We start from the raw sequence: 24,073 nt of genomic DNA, 5'->3' as shown, positions 1-24,073 counted from the left end.
AGGATTGGAGCTCGGGTTTCCTGTCGGTACTCGTTGCTCCCGTGGAGGTGAAAGGTCAGGGTGAGCGAGGGTCGCGAACGGAGATGCTGCTCACACGTACTTGGCGTTTTTCTCGTGCACGAGTAACTGGACCAGGCCTTCCTCATCCAGGTTCGCCCACTCCAGGGTCACCTCGTCGGTGTTCACCACCTCAGGCTGCAGGAAGAGTTTCCGAGCCTCGCGGTAAGGCCAACCCTCCGGCAGCTGGTATTTCTGTTAAGGTGAGAAAGAGAAACTGAGTCTTGGCCCTTTCTGCAGCCGACAGCGTATTTCCAATCGCTTCTGACCCTCCGGGTCCTCCTCAGGAGTTTACCCACGTCAACATCATCTCACTTCACTCTGCCATCCTCTCAGTGCCCCTTTTCCCCCCTTGGTGACAGAAAAGGTTTATTAAAGGCTGACAGTAACACTGGGGCAAAGTAGCCAAAAGCATGGAGCAGAAATGGGGCATCTGGAACATAAATAGTGGGGGTGCGCTGGGTACCAGGTGGGGTTTGACAGGATATGTATGGGCCCCAATAGAGATTTAGTGAGATATGTATGGGCCCCAGTAGAGATTTGGTGAGATATGTATGGGCCCCAGTAGAAATTGGATGGGGTATGTATGGGTTCCAGTAGAGATTTGGCAAGATATGTATGGGCCCCAGTAGAGATTTGGTGAGATATGTATGGGCCCCAGTAGAGATTTGGTGAGATATGTATGGGCCCCAGTAGAGATTTGGTGAGATATGTATGGGCCCCAGTAGAATTTGGATGGGGTATGTATGGGTTCCAGTAGAGGTTTGATGGTATATCCATGGGTCCTGGTAGGGGTTTGGTGGGATATCTATGGGTCCCAGTAAGGGTTTGATGGGATATCTACTTTAATGCCAGGGGTGTTACACGTAAAACGGATGAGTTAAGGGTAAGGATTGACACGTGGAATTGTGATATAGTAGCCATCACAGAGATGTGGTTGAGGAAGGGGCAGGATTGGCAGCTCAACACTCCAGGATATAGAATCTGCAGGCGGGATAGCGGAGGGGATAATAGAGGAGGAGGCGTTGCATTATTAGTTAAGGAGTCAGTTACTGCAGTAAGGAGAGATGATATTTTGGAGGGGGCATCGAATGAAGATTTGTGGGTAGAGCTTAGGAGTAAAAAAGGGGCAGCCACATTATGTGTTTATTATAGACCCCCAGATAGTCAGCAGGAAATTGAGGAGCAAATATGTGCACAATTTGTGGAGGTGTGTAAAAACAGTAACAACAGTGTAATTATATTAGGTGATTTTAACTTTCCCAACATTAATTGGGATAGACATAGTGTTAAGGGCTTGGATGGAGTGGCTTTCTTGGAATGTGTACAGGAGAACTTTTTAGGTCAATATGTAAAGGGTCCAACAAGGGACGGCGCAGTGCTGGACCTAATTCTGGGGAATGAAGCCGGACAGGTGGCTGAGGTGCTGGTGGGGGAGCATTTTAGTGATAGCGACCACAACATGGTACAGTTTAAGTTTGTTATGGACAAAGAAATCAACAAGTTGCAAAAAAATGTTTTGGATTGGGGAGAGTGGATTTTAGTAAAATAAGGCAGGATCTGGCCAAGGTAGACTGGGAACAGTTACTTGTGGGGAAATCTAGAGAGGAGCAATGGGGGGAGTTCAAAAAGGAAATGGGGAAGGCACAGGCTCAACATGTTCCCTCTAGGGTGATAGGAAGGAGTAACAAGCCCAGAGAACCATGGATGACCAAAGATATTTAGGATACAATGAGAAGGAAAAGAGAGGCTTTTAGCAGTCAAAAGGGAAGCAAATCAGCAGAGGCATTAGTGGAGCACAGAAAGTGCAGGGTGGAGCTTAAGAAAGCAATGAGGAGAGCAAAGAGGGGATATGAGAAAGCTCTGGCTGGTAAAAGTAGGGAAAATCCAAAGATATTCTATAAGTATATCAATGGGAAGAGGATAACCAGGGAAAGAATAGGGCCCATTAGGGACCAAGGGAGCAATCTATGGGTGGAGCCAGAGGACATCGCTAGAGTGTTGAACAAATACTTCACATCCGTCTTCACCCAAGAGAATGCGGATGAAGGTATCGAACTCGGGGAGAGAGACTGCAAGGTTCCTGAGCAAATTGATATAGGGAGTGACAAGGTATTGGAGGTGTTGGCAGGCTTAAAAGTGGACAAATCTCCAGGTCCAGATGATTTGTGTCCCAGACTGCTAAGGGAGGCAAGGGGGGAGATCGCAGGGGCTCTGGCCCAAATTTTTGATTCCTCTCTGGCCAAGGGGGAGGTGCCAGAGGACTGTAGAACAGCTAATGTGGTTCTGCTATTTAAGGAGGGTTGTAGAGATAAGTCAGGAAACTACAGGCCAGTGAGTCTCATGTCAGTGATAGGGAAACTATTGGAGAAAATTCTGAAGGAGAGAATCTATCTCCACTTGGAGAGGCAAGGTTTGATCAGGGATAGTCAGCATGGCTTTGTCACAGGGAGGTTATGCCTAACAAATTTGATTGAATTTTTTGAGGAGGTGACCAGGTGTGTAGATGAGGGTAGTGTAGTTGATGTAGTTTATATGGATTTCAGCAAAGCCTTTGACAAGGTCCCACATGGGAGACTTATAAAGAAGGGAAATGCACATGGGATACAGGGTAATTTGAAAAGGTAGATTCAAAATTGGCTTAGTTGTAGGAGACAGAGGGTGATGACAAAAGGATGCTTTAGTGACTGGAAGCCAGTGTCCAGTGGCGTACCACAGGGATCTGTGCTGGGTCCCCTATTATTTGTCATTTATATAAACGACATAGATGACTATGTGGAGAGTAGGATTTAGTAAGTTTGTGGATGACACAAAGATTGGCCGGGTGGTTAACAGTGAGGTTGAGTGTCTTGGGCTACAGGAAGATATAGATGGGATGGTCAAATGGGAAGATAATTGGCAGATGGAATTTAACCCTGAAAAGTGTGAGGTGATACACTTTGGAAGGAGTAATTTGTCAAGGAAGTATTCAATGAACGGCATGACACTAGGAAGTTCTGAGGAACAAAGGGACCTTGGCGTGTGTGTCCATAGATCTCTGAAGGTGGAGGGGCATGTTAGTGGGCTGGTGAAAAAGGCATATGGGACACTTGCCTTTATCAATCGAGGCATAGATTACAAAAGTAGGGAGGTCATATTGGAGTTGTATAGAACCTTGGTGAGGCCACAGCTGGAGTACTGTGTGCAGTTCTGGTCACCACATTATAGGAAGGATGTGATTGCACTGGAGGGGGTGCAGAGGAGATTCACCAGGATGTTGCCTGGGATGAAACATTTAAGTTATGAAGAGAGGTTGAATAGACTTGGGTTGTTTTTGTTGGAGCAGAGAAGACTGAGGGGCGACCTGATCGAGGTGTATAAGATTATGAGGGGCATGGACAGGGTGGATAGGGAGCAGCTGTTCCCCTTAGTTGAAGGGTCAGTCACGAGGAGACATAAGTTCAAGGTGAGGGGCAGGAGGTTAAGGTGGGGGGAATGTGAGGAAAAACCTTTTTACCCAGAGGGTGGTGACAGTCTGGAATGCACTGCCTGGGAGGGTGGTGGAGGCGGGTTGCCTCACATCATTTAAAAAGTACCTGGATGAGCACTTCGCACATCATAACATTCAAGGATATGGGCCAAGTGCTGGTAAATGGGATTAGGTAGGTCAGGTGTTTCTCACGTGTCGGTGCAGACTTGATGGGCCGAAGGGCCTCTTCTGCACTCTGTGATTCCGTAATATCCATGGGTCCCAGTAGAGGTTTGATGGGATACTCATGGGTCCCAGTAGGGGTTTGATGGGATATTCATGGGTCCCAGTAGGGGTTTGATGGGATATTCATGGGTCCCAGTAGGGGTTTGATGGGATATTCATGGGTCCCAGTTGGGGTTTGATGGGATATTCATGGTCCCAGTAGGGGTTTGATGGGATATTCATGGGTCCCAGTAGGGGTTTGATGGGATATTCATGGGTCCCAGTAGGGGTTTGATGGGATATTCATGGGTCCCAGTAGGGGTTTGATGGGATATTCATGGGTCCCAGTTGGGGTTTGATGGGATATTCATGGTCCCAGTAGGGGTTTGATGGGATATTCATGGGTCCCAGTTGGGGTTTTGTGGGATATTCATGGTCCCAGTAGGGGTTTGATGGGATATCTTTGGGTCCCAGTTGGGGTTTGGTGGGATATTTCTGTTATTTTAAGAAAGTGCCCTTTATTCTGTGCTGGGATCTGTGCAGTGAATAGGGTCGAATGGTGCTTGGAGTTATTGATGATCAGACACAGTATCCCAGGCTCAGAGTGAGGGATGTGTACCAGCCCCTTACCAGACGGTCAACGTTCCTGATAATCTCCTCGATGCTTTTGTGACTTTGAATAAGTGGTAGAGCTCGCTTCAGTCCGATACCCTTAATCTTATCACAGTAGTCGCATCCCATCAGAATGCAGAGGTCAACAAACTAGGAAAGAGAGAGAAGGGAAGCGGTCAAGGTGGGATCGAGAGGTCAGTTATCTTCCCTATGTTCACCCCTTACGATAGTGATGGCCGTGGGATTTCTCGGAGAATATCCTGGTGCCATGCAACTGGAAATGCAGCACACAAACAGGCTATTCACTCTGTGCCGGTGTTTATTCTCCACACCAGCTTCCGCATCTCACCCCATCGACATATCCTTCTATTCCTTTCCCCCTCATGTGTTTATCCAGCTTCCCGCTATATGTCTCTCGGCAACTCATTTGAGGCACTCCCCGTGGGAGTGAGTTCCCACAGTTCGCTAGAGGAGAGTGCGAGAGGAGCACCCTGGGAAAGGGCAGTCAGCAGCACCTAGAGGAGAGCAGAAGAGCTACAAAAACAGCGCGGGAAGCGGCGAGAGTTTGAGAGCGGAGGTGACTGAGGGAGTTGGGTGAGGAGGGAGGAGCTGCTCCTTTCCTTTTCTACCTTCCCTCAGAAAGAAGAGCAGCGGCCTTGGTAAGTAGGACCTGGTGAGTAAATTAGAAAAGTGTCATATTTTTAAAGTTGCTATACTTGGATTTAACTGAGAAGCACCAGGAATAAGGGAAATTTAGGGCCAACATAATAAAGTGATATAAATAATCCAAAGTAGAATAAAGTTAACCTGAGGGAAGTAGAGTTAAGACATGGCAGGGCAGCTCAGTCAGGTGGAATGCACGTCCTGTAATATGTGGGAAGTCATGGACGCTACCTTACTGTGTCCTAGACCACCACATGTGCAGGAAGTGCTGTCAGCTGCAGAAACTTGAGCTCCAGGTTTCAGAGCTCGAGCGGCGGCTGGAGTCACTGTGGCACATCCACGAGGCTGAGTGCTATGTGGATAGCACGTTCAGAGAGGTGGTCACACTGCAGCTTAAGGGCCTGGAGACAGAGAGGGAATGGGTGACCACCAGGTAGTCCAAGAGAAGTCGGCAGGTAGTGCAGGAGTCCCCTGGGGTCCCGCTCACAAATTGGCTTTCCGTTTTGGAAGCTGGTGAGGGCACTGGTTCCTCAGAGGAGTGCAGTCAGAGCCAAGTTGGTGGCACCATGAGCGGCTCGGCTGTACAGGAGGGGAGGAAGAAGAAAGGAAGAGCTATAGTTATAGGGGATTCATTGGTTAGGGGAACAGACAGGCGCTTCTGTGGCTGTAGATGTAACTCCAGGATGGTATGTTGCCTCCTTGGTGCCAGGGTCAAGCATGTGACAGAGCGGCTGCAGAACATTCTTCTTGGGGAGGATGAACAGCCAGAGGTGGTGTTCCACATTGGTACTAATGACTTCGGTAGGAAGGGGGATGTGGTCCTGCAATCAGAATTTAGGGAGCTAGGTAGAAAATTAACAAGCAGGACCACTAATGCAGTAATTTCCGGATTATTCCCAGTGCCACGTGCCAGTGAGTACAGAAATAGGAGGATAAGACAGATGAATGTGTGGCTGGAAAGATGGTGCAGGAGGGAGGGCTTTAGATTCCTGGGACACTGGGACTGGCTCTGGGGGAGATGGCACCTGTACAAGCAGGGCGAGCTGCACCTGAACAGAGCTGGGACTGAGTTCCTTGTGGGGTGTTTTGCTAGTGCTGTTGGGAGGGCTTTAAACCAACTCAGCAAGGGTATGGGAACCAAGAGAAAATATTAGAGAGGAATACCAGGGTGCACAAAATACTGGGAGGGACAAAAAGCACTAGAATAGAAAATAGTACATTAATAGGTAAAGTCAGGGTAAGGGAGAAAGTAACAAAATCTAAATCAGGGCTACTATGCATGTATGTGAATGCAGAGTACAGTGAATAAGATTGGGGAGTTACAGGCGCAGATTGCCATGTGGAAATATGATGTTGTGTTGATAACAGAGACCTGGCTCAAGGAAGGGCAGAACTGGGTGTTAGATATTCCTGTGTTCAAAGTGTTCTGAAGAGATAAGAAAGGAAGGAAAGGAGGAGGGGTGACGGTATTGGTTAAGGAGAGCATTGCAGTGCTGGAGAAAGAGGGTGTCCCAGAGGGTTCAAGGACAGAATCTATTTGACTAGAGGTAAGGAACAAAAAGGGGGAATTACATCGCTCGGTGTAGTCTATAGGCCGGCAAATAGTGAGAAGGACGCAGAAGAACAAATCCGCAGGGAAATTACAGAGAGATGCAGGCATTATAGAGTAGTTATAATGGGGGACTTTAATTACTGTAGATGTAGACTGGGACAGTGGTAGTGTACAGGGCGGAGAGGGGCAAAAGTTCCTCGATTGTGTTCAGGAGAATTTTCTACAGCAGCATGTGTCCAATCCAACAAGAAAAGATGCACTGTTGGACCCGGTTCTTGGAAATGAGGTGGGCCAAGTAGTTCAAGTGCCAGTGGGGGAACATTTAGGAGACAGTGATCATTGTATTGTATGTTTTAGGATGATGATAGAAAAGGACGATAGGCAATCCAGAGTAAGAATAATTAACTGGACAAGAGCTGACTTCGATGGGGCAGGAACGGAGCTGGGCCAGATAGACTGGAATGAAAGATTGGTGGGAAAAACTGTAGCTGAACAATGGGTTGCCTTCAAAAAGAATTGGTTCAGGCAGAGTCAAGGTATATTCCATCGATAGGGAAGGGTAGGACAAACAAATCCAAAGCTCCCTGGGTGAAAAAGGAGACAGAAATTATGATAAAAAAGAAAAAGTGCACTTATGACAGGTGTCGTGTAGAAAATACAACTGAAAACCAAGAGGAATACAGAAGGTTCAAAGGGGAGGTGAAAAAGCATATTAGAGAAGCAAAGAGGGATTATGAGAAAAGACTGGCAGCCCACATAAAGGGGAATCCCAAAGTCTTCTATAGGCATATAAATAGTAAAAAGGTGGTAAAAGGAGTAGGGTCGATTAGAGACCTAAAAGGGAATTTACACATGGACAAAGGGGCCATGGCTGAGGTATTAAATGAATACTTTGCATCCGTCTTTACCAAGGAGGTAGATGCTACCCAGGCCTTGGTGACAGATGAAGAAACTCTGTCACTAGAAGGGTGCAAAATTGATAAGGAGGAAGTGTTGAATAGACTGTCGGTACTTAAAGTTGACAAGACACCAGATGGGCCCAAGGATATGTGAGAAATGTTATTGATTATGGAATAACAGGGACAGTAGCAACGTGGATACAAAATTGGCTGAAAAACAGGGAGCAGAGAATAATGGTTAATGGATATTTTTTGGGCTGGAGGAAGGTTTGTAGTGGGTTGGTATTTGGGGCCCTTGCTTTTCCTGATATATGTTAATGATCTAGATCTTGGTGTGCAGGGGACAATTTCAAAGTTTGCGGATGATACGAAGCTTGGGAGTGTTGTGAACTGTGAGGAGGACGGTGTAGAACTTCAAGAGGACATAGACAAGTTGGTGGAGTGGGCAGATAGGTGGCAGATGAAGTTCAATGTGGTGAAGTGTGAGGTGATGCATTTTGGTAGGAAGAACATGGACAGACAATATAAAATAAGGAGTGAAATTTTGAAGGGGGTGCAGGAGCAGAAAGACTTGGGTGTATATGTGCATAGATCATTGAAGGTGGCAGGACAGGTGGAGAGAGCAGTTAATAAAGCAGATAGTATGCTGAGCTTTATTAATAGAGGCATAGAGTACAAGAGCAAGGATTTATATAAGACACTCGTTAGACCTCAGCTGGAATATTGTGTACAGTTCTGGGCACCATATTATAGGAAGGATGTGAACACATTGGAGAGGGTGCAGAAGAGGTTTACATGAATGGTTCCAGGGATGAGAAACTTCAGTGACGAAGGTAGATTGGAGAGGTTGGAACTGTGCTCCTTGAAGAGAAGGCAGCTAAGAGGAGATTTGATAGAGATGTTCAAAATCATGAGTGGGTTGGACAGAGTAGATAGGGAGAAACTGTTACTATTCGTAAAAGGATCAAGAACGAGAGGGCACAGATTTAAACTATTTGCAAAAGAAGCAAATGCGAGGTGAGAAAAACTTTTTCACACAGCGAGTGGTTCGGGTCTGGAATGCACTGCCTGGAAGTGTGGTGGAGTCAGGTTCAATCAAGGCATTCAAGAGGGCATAGATGATTATTTGAATAGAAACAATGTGCAGGGGTACAGGGAAAAGGCGGGGCAATGGCACTAGGTCATTATGCTCATTTGGAGAGTCAGTGCAGACATGATGGGCCGAATGGCCTCCTTCTGTGCCATTAAAATTCTGTGATTCTCACCACTCTCTGGCTAAAGATGTTTCTCCTGAATTTTCCATTGGATTTATCAGTGATTAGTTTTGAGTCCTCCTACACAAGTTGAGACAATCTCTGTGTCTGAGTCTAAGTTCATATTACAATGCGGTTTTAATGTGGTCAGGTGAACCCTAAAAATAGTGAGTGTAACTCCTTCTGGGAAGAGTGTCCTGTAGTCTGCATCATAGTCTGTGCTGGAGCGCTGCTTTAGGAGTTCGGTGAGGAGGAAACGAGGTGATCCTTTGAGTATCGTGAGTAGAGTCAGGTAAGTATTTACTACTTTTATCACTTATAGTTTTTAAGGTCTTATTTTGTGGTTCATCGTTTGTAGGGGATATATTCTGTAACAACAAGGAGCAGGGAAGAAGGGCCCTAGTGTAATTGATATTATTTGATACTCAGTATCTTCCAAAAGGTTTAATTTAATTTAAAGTGGTAAGTCATGGCAGGAGAGCTCAAAGCCATGGTGTGCTCTTCCTGCTCTATGTGGGAAGCCGGGAACATTTCCAGTGCCCGGGGCCAGCATGTGTGCGGGAAGTGTCTCCAGCTGCAGCTCCTGGAAGCCCGGGTTTCGGAGCTGGAGCGGCGGCTGGGGACACTGTGGAGCATCTGCGAGGCGGAGAGTTTCGTGGATAGCACGTATAGAGAGGTGGTCACACTGCAGGCTAAGAGTCCACAGGCAGGAAGGGAATGGGTGACCACCAGGCAGAGCAAGAGGACTAGGCAGGCAGTGCAGGAATCTCCTGTGGCTATTCCCCTGCAAAACAGATATACCGCTTTGGATACTGTTAGGGGGAATGGCCTCTCAGGGGAAAGCAGCAACAGCCAAATTTGTTGCACCACGGTTGGCTCTGCTGCACAGGGGAGGAGTAAAAAGTGTGGGAATGCAATAGTTATAGGGGATTCAATTGTAATGGGAATGGATAGGTGTTTCTGTGGCCGCAAACGAGACTCCAGGATGGTATGTTGCCTCCCTGGTGCTAGGGTCAAGGATGTCTCAGAGCAGCTACAGGACATTCTGAAGGGGGAGGGTGAACAGCCAGTGGTCGTGGTACACATTGGTACAAACAACATAGGTAAAAAAAGGGATGAGGCCCTAAAAGCAGAATATAGGGATGTAGATTATCAGGCCCCGGGGATTTATCGGCCTTCAATCCCATCAATTTCCCCAACACCATTTCCCTACTAATACAGATTTCTTTCAGTTCCTCCCTCTCACTAACCCCTATGTTCCCCAACATTTCTGGTATGTTATTAGTGTCCTCCTTTGTGAAGACAGAACTAAAGTATGTATTTAGATGGTTAGCCATTTCTTTGTTCCCCATTATAAATTCCCCTGTTTCTGACCGTAAGGGACCTACATTTGTCTTCACCAATCTTTTTCTCTTCACATACCTATAGAAGCTTTTATAGTCAGTTTTTATGTTCCCCGCAAGCTCACTCTCATACTCTATTTTCCCCTTCTTAATCAATCCCTTGGTCCTCCTTTGCTGAATTCTAAACTGCTCCCAATCCTCAAGTCTGTTGTTTTTTCTGGCCAATTTGTGTGCCTCTTTCTTGGATCTAATACAATCTCTAATTTCCCTTGTAAGCCATGGTTTGGCCACCTTTCCTGTTTTACTTTTGCGCCAGACAGGAATAAACAATTGTTGCAGTTCACCCATGCACTCTTTGAATGTTTGCCATTGCCTATCCACCATCATCCCTTTAAGTAACGTTTCCCAATCCATCATAGCCAACTCGCCCCTCATACCATCGTAGTTTCCTTTATTAAGATTCAGGACCCAAGTCTCAGAATCAACTACGTCACTCTCCATCTTGATGAAGAATTCTATCATATTATGGTCGCTCATCTCAAACGGGCCTCACACTAGATTGCCAATTATTCCTTTCTCATTACACAATACCCAGTCTAGGATGGCCTGTTCTCTCATTGGTTCCTCAACGTATTGGTCCAGAAAAACATCCCATATACACTCCAGGAATTCCTCCTCTACGGTAATGTTACTAATTTGATTTGCCCAATCTATATGCAGATTAAAGTCACCCATAATTACAGATGTTCCTTTATTACATGTGTCTCTAATTTCCTGTTTAATGCCATTCCCAACATCACCACTACAGTTTGAGGGTCTATATACAACCCCCACTAACATTTTTTGCCCCTTAGTGTTTCTCAGCTCTACCCATACAGATTCCACATTGTCGGAGCTAATATCTTTCCTCACTATTACGTTAATTTCCTCTTTAACCAGCAATGCAACTCCACCGCCTTTTCAGGCTGACTGGTCTATAATTGGGCTTCAACTCCATTTTCACACCTGCTCCCCGTATCCCTTAATTCCCTGAGACACCAAAAATCTGTCCATCCCAGCCTTAAATAGATCCAACGATGGAGCATCTACAACCCTCTGGGGTGGAGAATTCCAAAGATTCACAACGCTTTAGGTGAAGGAATTTCTCCTCATCTCAGTCCTAAGTGATCGGCCCCTTTATCCTGAGACTGTGCCCCCCGGGCTTTCAATTCCCCGGCCAATGGAAACAATCTCTGTGTCCACCCTGTCAAACCCCTTTGGAATCTTGTATGTTTCAATGAGATCGCTTCTCATTCTTCTAAGCTCCAGAATATGAGCCAAAGCTGCACACAGTATTCCAGATGCAGTCTCGCCCAAACCCTGTACAGTCCATGTCTAAATGCAGCAAGACCTGGGTAATATCCAGGCTTGGGCTGATAAGTGGCAAATAACATTCATGCCACACAAGTGTCAGACAATGACCATCTCCAACAAGACAGAAGCTAACCATCACCCCTTGACATTCAATAGCATTACTATCACTGAATCCCCCACTAACAACATCCTGGGGGGTTACCATTGACCAGAAACTGAACTGGACCAGCCATATAAATACTGTGGCTACAAGAGCAGGTCAGAAGCTGGGAATCCTGTGGCAAGTAACTCACCTCCTGACTCCCAAAGCCTGTCCACCATCGACAAGGCACAAGTCAGGAGTGTGATGGAATATTCCCCACTTGCCTGGATGAGTGTAGCTCCTACAACACTCAAGAAGCTTGACACCGTCCAGGGCAAAGCAGCCCCACTTGATTGGCACCCCATCCACAAACATTTACTCCCTCCACCACCGACGCACAGTAGCAGCAGTGTGTACTATCCACAAGATGCACTGCAGGAACTCACCAAGGCTCCTTAGACAGCACCTTCCAAACCCATGACCACTACCATCTAGAAGGACAAGGGCAGCAGACACATGGGAACACCACCACCTGGAAGCTCCTGACTTGGAAATATATCGCCGTTCCTTCACTGTCGCTGGGTCAAAATCCTGGAACTCCCTCCCTAACAGCACTGTAGGTGTACCTACACCACATGGGCTGCAGCGGTTCAAGAAGGCAGCTCCTCACCACCTTCTCAAGGGGCAATTAGGGATGGGTAATAAATGCTGGCCCAGCCTGCGAAGCCCACATCCCATGAATGAATAAAAAAACTGTAGCAAGACTTCTTTATTCTTGGATATTGCTGAAAAGAGAGACATGTTGCTGAAGTTTTTTGCCTTACACTCATCAGGACAAACAGAAGAATGCCAAATTTCAAACAATCACAACAATTTACACCACAGGAGAAAAGTGCGCTGATTGGTTGGCAAGTCAGCCGATTGGCCAGCTCGTTGCCATGGAGAAGGCAATGGGGAACTATAGGCTCTTAAACTCCTGGGTGATTCAAAAAAGGTACAAGACTCGAACATATTCCTTTTGCAGAGAACCCTGCATATGAATGTATGTTGCTTCTAGCAAGTGTAAATGAGCCACAAGCTTGACTGATTATCATTTGGTTGTTAGTGTAGCTATTAGCGCAGTCAGGATTGGGCAACACTTGCTGAACAATCATAAAATTGCACCTAACATTTATTTTGGGGGCAGTTTGTGAGCGTTGGCTGGTTGAGTACGGTCTGTACTCTGCCTATTAGGAAAACCCGAAGGAACATACTGTTTGATTCGATCATTCATCACTGGGATGTATGGCCTAAGTACCTGACATTACACTGGCACTGAAATTCATGCACAACGTGTGGTGGAAAGAGTGTTTATCTGTACTGATGCTAGCACCCTGTTAGTGGAAAATACCACTTGCGTGACCACTGCATAGTAGCAGCATGAAATGGTTTGCTTAACCTCATCAAATTTTTGAGATACTGCCTTTCCAGGGTAATTTAAGGCAGACCGGGCATTTTTCAGGTCTGAATGTGGAGGCCTGTGACCCTATTACGAGTTTGTGCAATACACAATGAATAACTTCTTTACTCCAATCTCATTGCAGTAAAGGTCATAGTTTGACTTGCCTCCCTGACTGCTTGCTGTATCTGCATTCGAACGTTCTGTGTGAGTAAACACAAGTCTCTCTGACCATCAACAAGTTCCAGACTTTTTGAAAAAAATAATGCTCCAGAGACATAACTTCAAATAATTAATAAATCTGGAATAAACCATTACTCTCACTAATAATCACAGAATCTCACCGTGCAGAAGAGGCCCTTCGGCCCATCGAGTCTGCACCAACACGTGAGAAACACCTGACCTACCGACCTAATCCCATTTACCAGCACTTGGCCCATAGCCTTGAATGTTATGATGTGCCAAGTGCTCATCCAGGTACTTTTTTAAAGGATGTGAGGCAACCCGCCTCCACCACCCTCCCAGGCAGCACATTCCAGACTGTCACCACCCTCTGGGTAAAAAAGTTTTTCCTCACATCCCCCCTTAACCTCCTGCCCCTCACCTTGAACTTATGCCCCCTTGTGACTGACCCTTCAACTAAGGGGAACAGCTGCTCCCTATCCACCCTGACCATGCCCCTCATAATCTTGTACACCTCGATCAGGTCGCCCCTCAGTCTTCTCTGCTCTAACAAAAACAACCCAAGTCTATCCAACCTCTCTTCATAACTTAAATGTTTCATCCCGGGCAACATCCTGGTGAATCTTCTCTGCACCCCCACCAGTGCAATCACATCCTTCCTATAATGTGGCGACCAGAACTGCGCACAGTGCTCCAGCTGTGGCCTCACCAAGGTTCTGTACAACTCCAGTAATGATCATGAAACTATCAGATTGTTGTAAAAACCCATCTGGTTCACTAATGTCCGTTAGGGAAGGAAATCTGCTGTCCTTACCCGGTCTGGCCTTCATGTAACTCCTTAGCTGAAGTGGCTGAGCAAGTCACTCAGCTGTAGGTGGTGCCCCCACTGCCTGCTTAAGGAAGATTAGGGGTGGGCAATAAATTCTGGCCAGCCAGCGAAGCCTACATCCTTAAAACCTATATATAAAAAAAAAAATTCTGCTCTTCACCTCCCTCTGCTCCTCCCTATCTTCACTGAGGACAAGACTGAGAAGAGACATTGGCATATCTCTATTCCCCAGAATGTCCCAAAGTGCTTTGTAGGTAACAACGGAGGTTTTGATGAGCAGTCACTGTTGTATTGTAGGAAGCGTGGCAGCCGACTGGCGCACAGCAAGATCCCGCTAATGTGGACAATTCGTCTCACCAAGATTGGAAATTCAGTGATAAATCTTGGTCAGGGCAGTGAGCGGATACCCCTGCTCTAGTCAGCCTCGGCTCCGAGCTCCTCCCCCACGCCAGAGGAGATAGTTTCTCTCTATCGACCCTATCAAATCCTTTCATCATCTTCAACACCTCAGTTAGATTGTCCTTTAAGCTTCTGCACTCGAGAATAAAGGCCTCATGTTTGGAACCTGTCCTCATATTTTAACCCCGGTACCATCCTGGTGTGTCTGCACTGCACCCTCTCCAAGGCCAGTCTCCCCTTCCTGAGGGGCAGTGCCCAGTACTGAGCACAGTGACTCCACATGGGGTCTGAGCAGCGCTTTATACACGTGAAACTTCACTTCCCCTCCTCGCATTCCATCCCTGATCCTGACACCGGGACTCGGGGCCCCTCACCTGGAACCCTCCGCCACGAGAGCGGGACCCAGTCTAACTGAGTGAGGTTCCAGCCTCACTGGCAGTGGTCATGGGAATAAAGGGGCTGATTCTCCCACCCCTGCCCACAGACAACACTGAGGGACACCCACACCCAACGACAAAAGTCAGAAACGGAGAACATGCCGACTTGGACTCTACAAACCTGCTCCTGAGTGAGGTCCAGAGATTTCAGGATTTGCGGCAGAGAGATTTCTTCAACTCGCCTAGAAACGAGGGAAAAATGGCACCAAGTCAACAGAACGAGAGAATGCTCTCTATCTCCCCCTCCCCCTCCCAATCTTTGTCCCTCTCCCCCGTCTCGCCCCCTCATGGTCCCTCACCCTTCGCTGCCCTCTCTCTTTCTCTCTCTCCCAACCCTCCCTCCCTTTTCCCTCTCTCTCTCTGGCCATCCATTCTTTTTGACATTCCCTCTCTCCGTGAGCCCCTCTTTCTCTATATGAATAACTTTCCCAGGTGACCGTTCTGATTCAGGTACAGTTACACCTGTCAGATTCTGAACTTTTAATCGGTCACTGTCCGACCCAGAACTAACCCTCTGATTGGTTAACATTTACAACAAGGAGATATGACACAGGAGATAGTGTTGTTCTTTATGATCATGCTGACCTTTCACCTCAGCTCCACCCTCCTGCAGCATCTCCAGACTCTTTCATCCCTGTAGTAACCAAATTACAGGACAGCAGCAAGTGAATGAGACTTGAATCTTTCTTTATCCAGCAATTCTGATCTAACTTGGAGGAAAAACAGGCCTCAGTGGTAGAAAAGTTCCTTCTGCACTGTCCCCATTAGATAGAGAGTAAAGCTCCCTCTACACTGTCCACATCAAACACTCCCAGGGCAGGTACAGCACGGGGTTAGATACAGAGTAAATCTCCCTCTACACTGTCCCCATCAAACACTCCCAGGACAGGTACAGCACGGGGTTAGATACAGAGTAAAGCTCCCTCTACACTGTCCCCATCAAACACTCCCAGGACAGGTACAGCACGGGGTTAGATACAGAGTAAAGCTCCCTCCACACTGTCCCCATCAAACACTCCCAGGACAGGTACAGCACGGGGTTAGATACAGAGTAAAACTCCCTCTACACTGTCCCAGCACTCACTAATAGTTAATTATTCTGGTTGTGTAGCTGTTCTGTTACTGGTCTAATGGTCAGAGATCGTGAACTCAAACCCGTTCAACTTTAAATAAATCTGGAATATAAAAGCTAGTCTCAGTAACGGTGACCATGAAACTGTCACCGATTGTTGTAAAAACCCATCTGGTTCACTAATGTCCTTTGGGGAAGGAAATCTGCCGTCCTTACCTGGTCTGGCCTACATGTGACTCCAGACACACAGCAACGTGGTTGACTCTCAACTGCCCCATGAAATGGCCGAGCAAGACACTCAGCTGTGTTGAATCCGGTGATTCAGTCGGAAGGCTGCTCTTAGGGCCGGTAGAGATGGGCAATATAGACCATCCTTACCAGCAATGCCACATTCCAAGAAATGATGTAAAGCAATGATAGGGAAAATAATATACAAATCCCTCTGGACCTCTGCCCCATCCGGGTATCCCACACCTGGGACTCCCTCCCTCGGGACTCCCTCCCTCCCCAGGTCTTCCTGCTCTTCGCCCCTCTCGGGCTCTCCCCTGGGAGGGGGGTTCCTGATTCCCGCTGTCCCGCAGGGTGACAGGCGGTGGACTGTAGGTCACTGTGGGACCTCTCGCCCTGCCTGTGATCCGGCAGCCGGTTTGAAACTTACGCATCTTTCTTGGCGCTGACGTTCCGGATGAGTCTGGTACATCCGAAGGGAAGAGCGTCCATATCCTCGGTGGCAGTGCAGTGAACTTTCCCAGCCTTCACCAGTGCCGCACACGTGGCTTCTGCCTCGCTGGGAGCCTGTCACCGGCAAAGCAGGACATCACCGCCAGTCTGGTGTAACCATGGCTTGTTTAACAAATAGACTGCAACCTCTGCCCCCTCACCTCCGACCCTGTCCCCATGTCTCTGACCCTGTCCCCTCACTCCCGACCGCATCCCCTCCCCCTCTGACCCTGCCCCCTCCCCCTCTGACCCTGCCCTCTCCCCCCCGACCCTGACCCCTAATCTCTGACTCTGTACCCTCACCTCCAAACCCATTCCCTCACCTCCGACCCTCTCCCCTCAGCCCCGACCCTGCCCCCTCACCTCCGACCCCGTCCCCTCACATCTGACCCCATCCGCTTGGGTTCAGGGTGGGTGTACCTACACCACAGGGACTGTAGTGGGTCAAGGAGGCAGCTCACTGCCACCTTCTCAAGGGCAACTAGGGATGGGTAATAAATGCTGGCCCAGCCAGCGACGCCCACATCCTGTGATAAAATTAAGACTGTCCACAACTTTTGGTGTCTCGCTCATCTTTTTATAGGAACAGGAGTGAGGCCATTCAGCCCCTCGACTGTTCTGCCATTCAGTAAGATCATCACTGATCTGGACCTTAACTCTGTTCACTGTCTTTGCTCCATATCCTGTAATCCCATTACCCAACAAAAATCTACACATTGCCGTGTTGAAAGCTCGGACTGTCAACAATCTTTTTTTGGGGAGAGAGTTCCAGTTTTCCGCTCCCCCGTGTGTGAGGAAATGCTTCCTGACATCGCCCCCTGAACGGCCTGGCTCCAATTTTAAGGTTCTGCCCCCTTGTTCTGGACTCTCCCCCACCCCAACAGCCCACACCCACCCCCTCCCCCCACTATCCCATTTCAGAGGCAATAGTTTCTCTCTCTATAAACCTGACCCAATGCATTTCACATTTTAAACAGCTCAATGAAGCTCTTGGGTGGTTTGGCCTGTTTCTGTGGCGTACAACCCCTGTCGCTCGATGGATTTACCTCAATATAAGGGACCCCTAGGAGGGTGAGCAGGCGCTGACAGTCGCTCCTGCCGTTCCTTGGTACATATACCGGTCTGCAGTCAGCTGGAGAGGGGTCTAAAGGAGAGAGAAATTAAAACAGTTGACAAGAAGGGGAAACGGACATGCCCCCTCTGACTCGGCACCAGTAGAGTTAACCCCGGAGTCCGGCTTCCTTCAATCTCTTCGAACGTTTCTGAAAAACGTGTCCTCTGTCTTCAATCTGTTTCTGAAAATTTAATTCACAAGCTCAGTCTGTGTTAACTCACCAGTTTATTTATCCCCAGTTACAGAGGGAGGTGGTGGCTATGGTTAACCTCTCACTCCCTCTGCTCTCTGTCCTACACTGGCACTCAGTCAGAAAAACTGCAAACTTAAAAATTCTCATCCTCGTTTTCAAAATCCTTCCATGGCATCCCCCCTCCCGATCTCTGTCATCTCCTCCAGCGCCCCTGCCACCCTCCAAGATCTCTGCCCTCCTCTACATCTGGCCCTTTGAGCATTTCCCGATTCCCATCGTTCCACCGTTCAGCTCCCGGGGTCCCAGTCTCTGGAACTCCCTCCCTATCTCTCTCCGCCTCTCTCTTTCTCTCTCTCTCCTCCTTTAAGATGCTCCTCAAAACCTCCCTTTAAGAGCAAGCTTTCGGTTAGCCGCTCTAAGGTAACTCAGTTCGAGAATCACTGCAGAGAGCTGCTTGGGGCTGATTTTCACCGAGTTAACCCCGCTTTAGAAACAGAAGCTGTCGTTACACCCCCGCTGCACTCCCGCTGCACTCCCACTGCACTTTGTTGGAACCGGGGTTTGGCCAGGATGTTTTCCCGATGTTACGGGGCTCAGTTGGAGTTGGAATGTGGTCAGTGTTTAGGAGAGATCAGCAGGACAGTCAGATATAAATGTGATGGTGGCTGGGGGCGGGGGAGGTGTTCAACCCGCTCTCTCCAGCACAGGCTCGGAGAGAGGGGGGTCAGTGAGCAGGACAAACGCGCCCAGCATTGGCAGGCTGCTGGATTCTCTGAGAATCAGTACATTTCGGGTGTAAGTTAGAGACTGTCGGTGATGTGTGTCGTTGTATAATCTGGTTACTGATTGGCCCATTGTTGGTTGGACGTTTGGTACCAGTGCAGTTACATTACCAATCAGCATCATCCAGTGAATGGTGGGTTTTATTTTTGCTCTGTTTGTTTGCACTGCTCACGGGACTGACTGACCACAAAGTGACCAACTGAAATGGGACTGACCAACAGACACAGGACCGGCCGACCGACATGGGACTGACCGATGGAGAGGGGACTGACTGACCGACATGGGACTGACTGACGGAGAGGGGACTGACTGTCGGAGAGGGGACTGACTGAGTGACATGGAACTGACCGACGGAGAGGGGACTGACCGACCGACATGGGACTGACCGACGGATAGGGGACTGACTGACCGACATAGGACTGACCAACAGAGAGGGGACTGACCGACGGAGAGGGGACTGACTGACCGACATGGGACTGACCGACGGAGAGGGGACTGATGGAGAGGAGACTGATTGATCGACTGACACGGGGTTGACCGACTGACAGGGGACTGACTGACGGAGAGAACACTGACCGACCGACTTGGGACTGATGAAGAGGAGACTGACTGACCAATTAACACAGGACTGACTGACACTGGACTGACCGATGAGCACGAGATTGACTGATGGAGAGGAGGCTGACCGACGGACCTGAGTCTTGCTGGCCGACAAGGGACTGGCCAATCGACACAGGACTGACAGGAGACTGACCCACGGACACAAGGGACTGACCGATGGAGAGGAGACTGACTGACGACAGGGGACTGACCGATAGAGAGGAGACTGGCCAACCGACATGGGACTGACTGATGGAGAGGAGGCTGGCCGACTGACAGGGGGCTGGCCGGCGGAAGGGAGACTGACCGATGGAGAGGAGACCGGCTCGACAGAGACGAGATTTACCGACCGACACGGGACTGACCGACCAACGGGACTGACCGACGGACAGGGGCTAACCGACGGACATGGGGCTGACCCACGAACACGGGGCTGACCAACTGACATGGGACGAATTGACAGAGAGGAGACTGGCCAACTGACTGACACGGGACCGACCGACAGAGAGGAGACTGACCGACTGACACGGGACTGACCGACCAACGGCACTGACCGATGGAGAGGAGACTGACCAACAGACCCGGGACTGACTGACTGACTGACATGGGACTGACTGACAGAGAGGAGACTGAGTGACTGAAATGGGACTGACCGACAGAGAGGAGACTGACCGACCGACACGGGACTGACCGACCAACGGCACTGACCGATGGAGAGGAGACTGACCAACAGACCCGGGACTGACTGACTTACTGACATGGGACTGACTGACAGAGAGGAGACTGACTGACCAACACAGGGCTGGCTGACTGACACGCGACTGACCGACCACAAAGTGACCAACTGAAATGGGACTGACCAACTGACACAGGACCGACCGACCGACACGGGACTGACCGACGGAGAGGGGACTGACTGACCGACATGGGACTAACCGACCGACACGGGACTGACCGACGGAGAGGGGACTGACTGACCGACATGGGACTGACCGACCGACATGGGACTGGCCGACGGAGAGGGGACTGACTGACTGACATGGGACTGACCGACGGAGAGGGGATCGACCGACTGACACGGGACTGACCGATGGAGAGGGGACTGACTGACTGACATGGGACTGACCGACGGAGAGGGGATCGACCGACTGACACGGGACTGACCGATGGAGAGGGGACTGACTGACTGACATGGGACTGACCGACGGAGAGGGGACTGACTGACCGACATGGGACTGACCGACCGACATGGGACTGGCCGACGGAGAGGGGACTGACTGACTAACATGGGACTGACCGACGGAGAGGGGATCGACCGACTGACACGGGACTGACCGATGGAGAGGGGACTGACTGACTGACATGGGACTGACCGACGGAGAGGGGACTGACCGACGGAGAGGGTACTGACCGACTGACCGGCCGATAAAGGGCTGGCAGACTGACATGGGACTGATGGAGAGGAGACTGACCGATCGACTGACACGGGCTTGACCAACTGACAGGGGACTGACTGACGGAGAGGGCATTGACCGACTGACATGGGACTGAACCAAGCGATGGGACTGACCGGCCGACATGGCTGTCGGACATTAGACGGCCCAACGGCTAAATTGAGGATGAGGCAGTGGGTGAGGCAGAGGGTGGACAGACTGTTATAAGAGGGTGATATTTTCAGGCTGACATTTTGAAGGATAGTGGACAGGTGCTGGTTACCTGGCTTTAGCTGGAATCATTCTCTGTGTTCAACCTACTCAACAATTATCTACTAAATTATAGTTCCAAAGCCAACTTTCTCACAGCCAACTGTCCTTAGGGTCAGTCTGTTGGAGGTCTCATCATCTCCATGACACTGCAATTGGTGTGGGATTGTCCAGGGTAAACTATCACTCTCCTGGGCTCTTATCCTCTTCCTTCATCTCAATTCCTTCCACGTGATGCTGTGTTCCGGACTTCCTCAGCATGAAAACACAACCAACTACGAGTGTCCATGTAATCGCATGTGAAAATCCAGAGCAGAGTTCAATAAAAATTCATCATAGGAGTTAATACAGGGCTATGGGGAGAGAGCGGGGCAGTGGGATTAGTTTGGGATTGATACAGGGCTATGGGGAGAGAGTGGGGCAGTGGGATTAGTTTGAGATTGATACAGGGCTATGGGGAGAGAACGGGGCAGTGGGATTAGTTTGGCATTGATACAGGGCTATGGGGAGAGAGCGGGGCAGTGGGATTAGTTTGGGGATTGATACAGGGCTATGGGAAGAGAGCGGGACAGTGGGATTAGTTTGGGATTGATACAGGGCTAGAGGTGGAGAGCGGGGCAGTGGGATTAGTTTGGGATTGATACAGGGCTATGGGGAGAGAGTGGGGCAGTGGGATTAGTTTGGGGTTAATACAGGGCTATGGGGAGAGAGTGGGGCAGTGGGATTAGTTTGGGGATTGATACAGGGCAATGGGGAGAGAGTGGATCAGTGGGATTAGTTTGGGGTTAATACAGGGCTATGGGGGGAGAGTGGGGCAGTGGGATTAGTTTGGGGATTGATACAGGGCTATGGGGAGAGCGGGGCAGTGGGATTAGTTTGGGAATTGATACAGGGCTATGGGGAGAGAGCGGGGCAGTGGGATTAGTTTGGGATTGATACAGGGCTATGGGGAGAGAGTGGGGCAGTGGGATTAGTTTGGGATTGATACAGGGCTGTGGGGAGAGCGGGGCAGTGGGATTAGTTTGGGGATTGAAACAGGGCTATGGGGAGAGAGTGGGGCAGTGGGATTAGTTGGTGATTGATACAGGGCTATGGGGAGAGAGCGGGGCAATGGGATTAGTTTGGGGATTGATACAGGGCTATGGGGAGAGAGCGGGGCAGTGGGATTAGTTTGGGGATTGATACAGGGCTATGGGGAGAGAGTGGGGCAGTGGGATTAGTTTGGGGATTGATACAGGGCTATGGGGAGAGAGTGGGGCAGTGGGATTAGTTTGGGGATTGATACAGGGCAATGGAGAGAGAGTGGGGCAGGGGGATTAATTTGGGGATTGATACAGGGCTATGGGGAGAGAGCGGGGCAGTGGGATTAGTTTGGGGATTGATACAGAGCTATGGGGAGAGAGTGGGGCAGTGGGATTAGTTTGGGGATTGATACAGGGCTATGGGGAGAGAGTGGGGCAGTGGGATTAGTTGGGGATTGATACAGGGCTATGGGGAGAGAGCGGGGCAGCGGGATTAGTTTGGGATTGATACAGGGCTATGGGGAGAGAGCGGGGCAGTGGGATTAGTTTGGGATTGACACAGGGCTATGGGGAGAGAGCGGGGCAGTGGGATTAGTTTGGAATTGATACAGGGCTATGGGGAGAGAGCAGGGCAGTGGGATTAGTTGGAGATTGATACAGGGCTATGGGGAGAGAGTGGGGCAGTGGGATTAGTCTGGGTATTGATATTGGGCTATGGGGAGAGAGTGGGGCAGTGGGATTAGTTGGGGATTGATACAGGGCTATGGGAAGAGAGCGGGGCAGTGGGATTAGTTTGGGATTGACACAGGGCTATGGGGAGAGGGCAGGGCAGTGGGATTAGTTTGGGGATTGATACAGGGCTATGGGGAGTGAGCGGGGCAGTGGGGTTAGTCTGGTTATTGATATTGGGCTATGGGGAGAGAGCGGGGCAGTGGGATTAGTTTGGGATTGATACAGGGCTATGGGGAGAGAGCAGGGCAGTGGGATTAGTTTGGGATTGATACAGGGCTATGGGGAGTGAGCGGGGCAGTGGGGTTAGTCTGGTTATTGATATTGGGCTATGGGGAGAGAGCGGGGCAGTGGGATTAGTTTGGGATTGATACAGGGCTATGGGGAGAGAGCAGGGCAGTGGGATTAGTTTGGGATTGATACAGGGCTATGGGGAGAGAGTGGGGCAGTGGGATTAGTTTGGGATTGATACAGGGCTATGGGGAGAGAGTGGGGCAGTGGGATTAGTTTGGGATTGATACAGGGCTATGGGGAGAGAGTGGGGCAGTGGGATTAGTTTGGGATTGATACAGGGCTATGGGGAGAGAGTGGGGCAGTGGGATTAGTTTGGGGATTGATACTGGGCTATGGGGAGAGAGCGGGGCAGTGGGATTAGTTTGGGATTGATACAGGGCTATGGGGAGAGAGCGGGGCAGTGGGATTAGTTTCGGGATTGATACAGGGCTATGGGGAGAGAGCGGGGCAGTGGGATTAGTTTGGGGATTGATACAGGGCTATGGGGAGAGAGCGGGGCAGTGGGATTAGTTTGGGGATTGATACAGGGCTATGGGGAGAGAGCGGGGCAGTGCGATTAGTTGGGGATTTATACAGGGTTATGGGGAGAGAGTGGGGCAGTGGGATTAGTTTGGAGTTGCTCTGGCAAAGGGTCAGCACACGCAGAAGGGGCTGAATGGCCTGCTTTTGCTGTATAAACTACTCATCCTGTCTTCCCATTCTTCGGTTTTCTGTCACTCTCACCTCTGCTAGCTGTTGTGGTTAATCTTTGTGGCTGTGACTCCACTTGTTCATTTGCCTGTAAAAGAGATGAACGTCTGGTCAGAGCGAGTCACCTTCTGCAGTCATTGGGGAGAGTCTAACAAGAATCCCTACCAAAACCCTGTCCTTTTCCCTTGCTGTACCTCAAATTGCTGTGTTGAACTTGTTTCGATGACTGACCATACCCTTTGCTGCTGCACACTCTCTCTGGGACTGCCCTCTCATCGTTTCAACCCTCCTGGTGGCACATCCACTGCAGTAGGCTTCAACACTTTGAACAATTAACCCTCGCGCCCATTCCTCCTTTCCCTTAGGTAGGGGTTAACTAT

At 49.4% G+C, this 24,073-nt stretch overlaps 1 protein-coding gene across 2 annotated transcripts in view; it reads right to left on the bottom strand.

Moving 5' to 3' along the window:
• Positions 1–24,073, bottom strand: part of LOC144674656 (flap endonuclease 1-like) — a 56,963-nt gene that overhangs the window by 5,481 nt on the left and 27,409 nt on the right. The window contains exons 5-10 of one of the 2 annotated variants that reach the window (XM_078535912.1): positions 23,727–23,781; positions 17,612–17,709; positions 16,504–16,640; positions 14,895–14,955; positions 4,361–4,492; positions 101–252 (exon numbers count right to left, since the gene is read on the bottom strand). In XM_078535912.1, the coding sequence (XP_078392038.1) occupies positions 101–252; positions 4,361–4,492; positions 14,895–14,955; positions 16,504–16,640; positions 17,612–17,709; positions 23,727–23,781 (635 nt within the window). The remainder of the gene's footprint in view (positions 1–100; positions 253–4,360; positions 4,493–14,894; positions 14,956–16,503; positions 16,641–17,611; positions 17,710–23,726; positions 23,782–24,073) is intronic. The other variant, XM_078535913.1, reaches the window with a different exon arrangement.

Source organism: Cetorhinus maximus, chromosome 3 (assembly GCF_964194155.1).
Source record: "Cetorhinus maximus chromosome 3, sCetMax3.hap1.1, whole genome shotgun sequence".
In the NCBI taxonomy this organism is placed as follows: domain Eukaryota; kingdom Metazoa; phylum Chordata; class Chondrichthyes; order Lamniformes; family Cetorhinidae; genus Cetorhinus; species Cetorhinus maximus.
Note: the sequence above shows the minus strand (reverse complement) of the source record. Positions and strands in the feature narration are given on the sequence as shown.